The 7,332-nt window shown below is 36.9% G+C and overlaps 2 protein-coding genes across 5 annotated transcripts; one reads left to right on the top strand and one right to left on the bottom strand.

Moving 5' to 3' along the window:
• Positions 1-866: 866 nt before the first annotated feature.
• LOC144547475 (cyclin-A3-1-like) lies at positions 867-3,957 on the bottom strand. 4 transcript variants are annotated; one of them, XM_078296137.1, is made up of 7 exons: positions 3,442-3,952; positions 2,685-2,917; positions 2,434-2,509; positions 2,239-2,349; positions 1,996-2,145; positions 1,766-1,875; positions 870-1,386 (listed from the first exon to the last, which is right to left on the bottom strand). In XM_078296137.1, exons 1-7 carry the CDS (start codon positions 3,814-3,816, stop codon positions 1,269-1,271), a joined length of 1,173 nt encoding a protein of 390 aa, XP_078152263.1. In that variant the 5' UTR covers positions 3,817-3,952; the 3' UTR covers positions 870-1,268. The 4 variants fall into 4 exon arrangements, with proteins under 4 accessions (XP_078152265.1, XP_078152264.1, XP_078152263.1 ...); XM_078296136.1 differs by having other exon boundaries at positions 872-1,386; positions 1,741-1,875; positions 3,442-3,950; XM_078296139.1 differs by lacking the exon at positions 1,996-2,145 and having other exon boundaries at positions 867-1,386; positions 3,442-3,957.
• A 430-nt stretch (positions 3,958-4,387) lies between these two features.
• On the top strand, positions 4,388-7,072 carry LOC144547478 (uncharacterized). Its single transcript, XM_078296143.1, has 2 exons — positions 4,388-4,718; positions 6,445-7,072. Exons 1-2 carry the CDS (start codon positions 4,536-4,538, stop codon positions 6,742-6,744), a joined length of 483 nt encoding a protein of 160 aa, XP_078152269.1. The 5' UTR covers positions 4,388-4,535; the 3' UTR covers positions 6,745-7,072.
• Positions 7,073-7,332: the final 260 nt, after the last annotated feature.

Genomic DNA, 7,332 nt, shown 5'->3' with positions numbered 1-7,332 from the left:
ACCAAATTAGACAAACTAATTAAACTACCTGCTCATTTTCATACTTACGATGCAATCAACATTGCAGTGGCACCGAGGAGCTGAAGCCAAATTAAAATTAGGTTTAGGGTTCGGAGGGAAGGAGGGAGGGGGGATGATTTTTTGTAGGCACTGAAGAAAGAGTTAGAGTTAAGAGCGCGCGGCATCTTTGTTTTCAGAATTTTGGGAAAAAAAATAGAGGGAAATTGTTGTTCAAACAAATATATTTTCAAGAAAGACTAAAAATGGAGATGGGATATATATAATATAATATAATATAATATATTTGGGTTGGAGACGGGGAGCCATTTTGAGATTTGAGGCGAGCGGGAAGAAAAAAAATTATAATTAATTAAATATAATTTTTATAATGTTAGATAATATGAAATCAATATAAAAGTTTCTAATAGTTTAGTTAATGTAAAGCTCGATCACAATTCGAGTCGAATTAGTTTAACTAGATTTATTCTTGCTTTGAGTTGGATAGCTCGAATTAAATCTTTTTCTTTACTCCCTTAGTCAAAAAGAAATTGCTCATGGCAACTGGTTACATACAATTGACCTAATAATAAATTTACAATAAATGAAAATTCTTCAGGGAAGTTTGGTTATATACCGTATATTAGTTTGAATCAATTAGTGATTTATAGTATATAGTTTGGTTATGTTTTTCGAGAAATGGTCGGAGATCAAGTAATTCAAATATTATCACAAGAGATTTTATCCAAGCTTCAATCCTGCAACCTTTCAAACCGAGAACTTTGCCATTGCTATAAGACCAAAATGTGGTTCTCAATAAATTATGTAAATTAAGAACTAGAAGTATACATAATGAACCACACCACAACAAATTGCAAGAGAACCCTTCTAATTTTTTCTCCTTAAAATCAATTGTGAATCCAATTATAATTGGATATGGTACATTCCAATTGCAAATCCTTTCAACTGTAACTTAGCTTAGTGTTTATTGACTTGAGAAAACCAGTGTGCATCCAAAATCTAAATAAGAAAGAAAGAAACTGTGGCCCTTGTATTACAGCTCTTTGATCCACACTCCATGCATGTACTGATGTACTACCTAAAAAAATGTAAAAAAAATAACACAATCCCAATATACCTGACCTGGTATGGACAACTAATAAACTCCAGGAGAAATAAACTGTCAATAGATATAAACATAAAATTATGAGCACTAGATACCAACTTCTTACATGTCTTCCTTCAAAAAACAAATTATTAATCTATACCATCTACCAGTCAGCATCTTCAATATTTTGCAGCTTCCAGTTCCTCAAGCAGATTGTCTTCCATTTGAAAGAAATAATCCAACAGCTTTTCCTGAGAATGCAGTGTAGATACGCACTTGAACTGTTTTAATGAATTTTATTATCAGTTTGTCACCATCAGACAAATATTATTCCAAAACAGAACTGTAAAGGGAAATTTTCTTGTCCAGGCCAGCAAAAATCTCCAATGAATCCTATTTGAAAATTGATATATACTGCATCCCAAAATGTATTAGGGTAGGGATAATTCCGTCATTCGTCATTTTTTTTTATCTCCGTTTAATGCCTCCCTCTCTCTCAAATAGAGTAAGAATTTTTTTTTTTCCAGGAGCCAAAATTTAACTTGACAAAAGGTGAAGAAAGTTTAACCGATACTTTTCATAGTCACCACAGATGTGATATTTTAAATATAAAAATGAAAATGAAATAAACATACACTGTGTTGCTTGTATTTGTCTCTGATAGCTACCAAGGTAGAACATCTCTTGTTCGATTGCAGTTCAAGTAATGCATATATGCACTCCTTCAACTCACTCACCTTGTACCCAGTACTTCTCTCTAGCTTAGTACTCTTGAATCAATTCAAAGGAACATAAAATTGTTAACTTATCTAAAATTTCACATAAACTCCACCCTTGCATGTGTAGGAGCAAGAAATATCAATAACTAGGCAATGAACAAAAAAAATTACCCAAGGATAATTTGTTGGTTGAAGTGTAAATCTTGCCAAGAAAACAGCAGAGGCAGCAACAACTGAGGGTAAAAACTTGATACAGCCATAATCAATAAGACTCAGCTCAGCTAGGTAATGTGCCAAGAATTCCAGTTCCAAATTTGAATACTACAAAATTGGAAAAGAAAACAATTTGAATTTCAGGTACAGGGCATATTGAAATCAATTTCTGAGAAACTAAATTAGACAAAAATGAACTACCTTGCTGTATTCTTGACCATCCCTTATGAACCTCCGAAGGAATGTTCTGACTGTAGGATTTCCCATTTCAAACTTCAGAAATGCTAACACATCACTCTCCATTTCCACAATCTGCATGCAGAGGACAATTAAAAACAGTGCATATTTTAACAAAAATAGATGAGACTAAAAAAAAAGTAAGAAATAAAGGCCAACCTCTTGCTTATTGTAGGTGTCAGCAGTGACAAAACAGAAATCATTGACATGGGGCGGGGTAATATCTTCATATTTCCTGAGCCAAAATCAACCAAACAAACCGGTCAATAGGACATAAGTTGAACAAAAAGGGGCAAAATTGTCAATCCTGCCTAAGCCAAATTAAAACCAGAAGAAATTCCCAACTATAACTACTAAATTGCTAAAAGGGCACCAACTGTTAGATACAACAAAACCAAATACAAACTTACGATGCAATGAGCATTGAAGAGGCACCAAGGAGTTGAAGCTTATCTCTTTTAATTGCATTGTAACTGAGAAACCGGTCGACGTATGATACTGTCAGGTATAAGGTATCAGATACAAGTTTGTAATCTTCAGCCACATCAACCAACCAATCGATCAAGACCCCTCTCATATCAGCTGTCAGATCTACTTGAGTTGCTTCCATGTAGTTGTGCAAAGGTCTCCTCTTTGGCTCCACCTGGAAGGGAAAAACAAAGAAGAAATTTGGGTCATGATTCAGAATTGAACATTTGGTGGAGATAGTGCTGTAATTAGATCAGGATTGGAATTTGTTCCCACAAGTTCTTGCAATTGAAGGTGTTATATTTTTGGAAGAACAAAAAAAAAGTTGATAGTTGTCATTACTAAAATTTTCTTTCAATTTCTGATTACAGCTAACTCAAGAAAGCAGCAACAATTTTAAAAATGTCATATCTACTAAAGATGCTTTGATAGATACTTGATTGCACAAAGTGCCAGGATACCCAGATTGAACCTCATTCTAGTATAATAGGACAAAATAAAGACAATCATTCAGGAAAAATAAAGGACAAGGAAGAAACAGGTCTACTGAGAAAAAAAACATTTCTAGTAGCAAGAAACAAAACTGAAATGAAATTTAGTGGGAGAAAGATACTGAATCTATAACCAAGACCTAAATTCTGCATCTTATTTTGCTCCCTTAAAACAAATTGACTAGTAAATGTGTAATCAAGAATGAACCTCCATTGATCGAAGATACTGGTATATATCTGAAGCATAAGGCGCAACAATCTGTGGATCTTTGACCTTGTATTCTTCACTGGTGGTGCGAGTGGTAGAAACGTTGACACTTGAGACCCCGACCTCCTCACAAGTAGAGGTCCGGCGCTCCGTTTCTTGTTCTTTCTTCTCAAATTGAACAGCGCCAGGTCGTGAAGGCATGGCGTTGGATGCATGATGCACATCACTGAGAGCACCTCGCTTCTTCTTCTTGGATGCATGGTGCACATGACGGAGGGCAAGTCGCTTCTTCTTGGATGCCTCCATGGCTGAGGCGCACTTGGTCGCCCCACGGCCACGAGTGAGGGTAGGTGGGAGGTTCTCTTTGTCAGCCATTGCTACTTGCCTACTTCCCTCGTACTCGTAGGATCAATCTCCAATGAATCTACGTTAGGGTTCGAGGAAATAGACAGACAAGAAATTGTTAGGAAGTAGGAACTGAAAAGAAAAGAGAGCGCCATTATTTTTGGAATTTGGGTGGGAAAATCAAAAATGAGAGGGAAATAACAAATTTCGAATTAAAACGAAATTGGATTGGAATTTGGAGAGACTGCCAATGAGCGCGGGTGAGAAAACTCTGCCAATATGCACCATAAAATTAAGGAAATTACATTTTCCAGATAAGTTTGTAGCTCAAATGCTCCAGTACACTAACGACTGCTGTCATATAATTATGGGTTTAAGTTTATTTAGGATAAGGAATAACAAAAATGGGATTCTGAGGCTTCTCCAATTGCTAACCAATATCCAATAAATGTATCTTATTCTTATTGATTCATTATAAATATTTTTTGTTTTGTTTGCAATACCAAAAGGTCGAAGGTGTAAATAAAAAATAAACTCTGGACCACGTAGTTGAAATTACAAAAACATGGCCGGAGGCGGAGGCCCAAATTAAGCCCATATTGCAACTCGCTTCTCCCGTTTCCTTTTTTTTTTTTTTTTGTTTTCTACTTTGCGAAAGAAATGAAGTGAAAAAGAAGTCGACGAGAGGAGAGGGTTTAAGCCTGGAAGGGGACTGACACGGTGGGAAGAGAGAGAGAGAGACAGCTATCATGCCTCTGTACGATTGCATGCTATTGGTGAAGCCGAGAGTGAAGAAGGAGGAGGTGATGCAGCTGATGGCACGTGTCGGCCGGGGGGTTTTCCAGAGGAATGGCGTCATCACCGAGCTCAAATCCTTCGGCAAGGTTCCTCTTGCGTATGGGATCAAGAAGCTAGACGGGAGGCATTTCGAGGTTAATTTTATATTTTTATTAAATACTTTGTTTTTCGATTGGTTGATTTTGTTTTGTGTCGTGGGTGAATGCTGTGCTCACGATCTGCTTGATGAAATGGTTAATAGTTAGCATTAGAACTGATTGCTGAATGGTTAATTGTTAGGTTTTCTAGCTGTTTTATAGTTATTTGGTTATAATCTTTAGCTCATGCCAAGCATAATTAGTAAACATTAGATGTTCAATTCTCCTTAACCATTGCAAAATATACATGTTCTATTTAAACATTTTATAACCTTCAAGGATTAATAAAATAATGATCGGATGATTTTCACTTGTGTTTATTGTTAGCTTCTTCATGGTGGATACCAATACTGTACTGTTCAGGTACTGCAATAATCATTGCGGACCTAAGAAGGATTAGGGGTAGGCACGTGCCTACCCCTGGATTCGAATTTTTTTTTAGACCCAGTGATTTTTTATACTTGTGCCTACCCTTGGATTTAATTTACGACCCAATTGAAGAAAATTACGTGGAAAAGAAAGTCAGTCCATACCAGTGTTGTAAATAAGTACAGCCAAGCAATTAATTGGGAATAAACGGGAATCATTGGCCATAATCGAGAATAATCAGTCAATTAGTCGGAAAAATCCATGACGATTTGGTCACCGCCAACGACTAATCGGCTGATTAATCAGCCTAAACGGACGTTTTTTACAACACTGGTCCATACTAATTCGCGTAAAAGAAAGAAAAAAAAATGCAGTCCAATTCACTACTCCACTTGGAAGAATCATTGATTCGCTAGGAGAAAAAAAAGGTCTGCTACAAGGAATCTAAATATGTATTGTGCCACGTGTTGTGCTGTGACCAAGTCAGATTTACATGTCGTGTCGTGCTATGACCAAATTTGTAAGGATGCTCATGACATGTGAATGGTCACAACACGTTAGTCATGCCATGACCAAGACACGCTGTACCACACGTGACATGTCCAAACGTGACTCGTCACATTTGGTCACGTTTAACTATTTATTTTCATAAGTTAAGATAGTTTATTCAAGATTACACGTGACTCATGTGACCATGTGCTGTGCCGTGTCCAAAACCTTCGCGTGACATACCGTGTTGTGCCAAATTTTTTAAATATGGTCACGTCACGTGAGTGATCACGGCATGGGATCTGCTATCACAGCATGTGATCGCCACATGTGTTGTGTCTTGTCGTGATTTTTTTTAGATCCCTATCTGCTACTCCGTGCTGATTCGCCAAGGGGAAAAAATATACCCTTGTCAATAGGTCAGAAATCATGATTATTTTGTGCCTACCCATAACCGAAATCCTGAATCCGCCCCTGGCAATAATACTACATAGGTCAGAACTTTGAATTGTGCAGTAAAATTTTGGTTTCTGGTTTAACTGTTAGTTCAGGTGATACTTTAGATAATAAATGAAACTTAAATACCCTAAGATCTTAGCTATACTCCCCGAACCCTAAGCTTGCTATAAGAAAGAGAAAAAACAATGATCAGAGAGGAATTCAACCGGTACTGAAAGCTCTCTGATTCCTGGTCGAGTTCAGTGCCCAAACCTTCCATCCATGATAAATATGCATCAAGCAGCATTGTAATTCATAAGCTTTTATTTATTGCTGCATTGCTACTGATAGCATTTTAACTTGTGTTTTTACTGGTAAAGTGTTAATGCTTTAGACTGACATTATTTCAAATTTGTGAATGTTGCAGGGTCAGTTTGTGCAAATGACACTGATGGCCCCACCGTCGTTCCCTCAGGAGCTGCACTACCTGAACAAGGAAGATCGGCTGCTGCGCTGGCTGGTGAGGAAGCACCGTCACACTGTCTACGGTCTCGATTTCCTCAATGACCACAATGATTCCGACTCTGAAGAACCGATCTCAAAAGGCGAAGGTGAACGCGAACGCGAATCCGACTCTGACTCCGAATTTATACACGATGATGATGATGATGCAGATGAGATTGATGATTACGATGATGAGGATGATGGAGATAATGAGAAAAAGTAGGATTGGGAGATCCCTACGTAACAAGAATAGAATGAGCTTTGTTTTGTGTTAGTTCTTTTCCCTTTGTTGTTTTGAAGACAAGATGATTCGGGTGAGTGTAAAACTCGACCATGATTAGGCCTTATTATGTTGATTTGTGAAAATAGTGGTCGAATGGGATTTTTGTTCTCTGTTTTTTTTTTTTGTTCATTAGAATAGACAAGTGTCATTCTAAATAATAGCTGGCAATTAGGGAGATGTCATGGATTTGTAACTTTCTAATTATTGTCATTGTCTAAATGTTGTCACACAGTTGCTGTCATTTTTTAAGGTTGGTTTGTCAATCAAAGCCTACAATTGTTCAGTCCAATAGCTGCTAAGTGATGAAATAGATGAGAAGAGAGAAACCTCTAACCTTCAAATACAGGTATTATTATTGACCTTGTCTTAGATGAAAGTGATTGTTACTTGTGTTAAAGGCGCTCAGATAAGAGTGATCATATATATATAGCTATTACCAATAAAGTAACTGTTTAATCCAATAAAAAAATATCATGCCATGAGCAGTGGTTTAGTCTGTGTAAGACTTCAACTGAAAGAATTGTAGAA

This window comes from Carex rostrata, chromosome 31 (genome assembly GCF_964058835.1).
Source record: "Carex rostrata chromosome 31, lpCarRost1.2, whole genome shotgun sequence".
NCBI classification, from domain to species: domain Eukaryota; kingdom Viridiplantae; phylum Streptophyta; class Magnoliopsida; order Poales; family Cyperaceae; genus Carex; species Carex rostrata.
The sequence above is the reverse complement of the archived record's forward strand: the minus strand, read 5'-3'. Positions and strand labels throughout refer to the sequence as shown.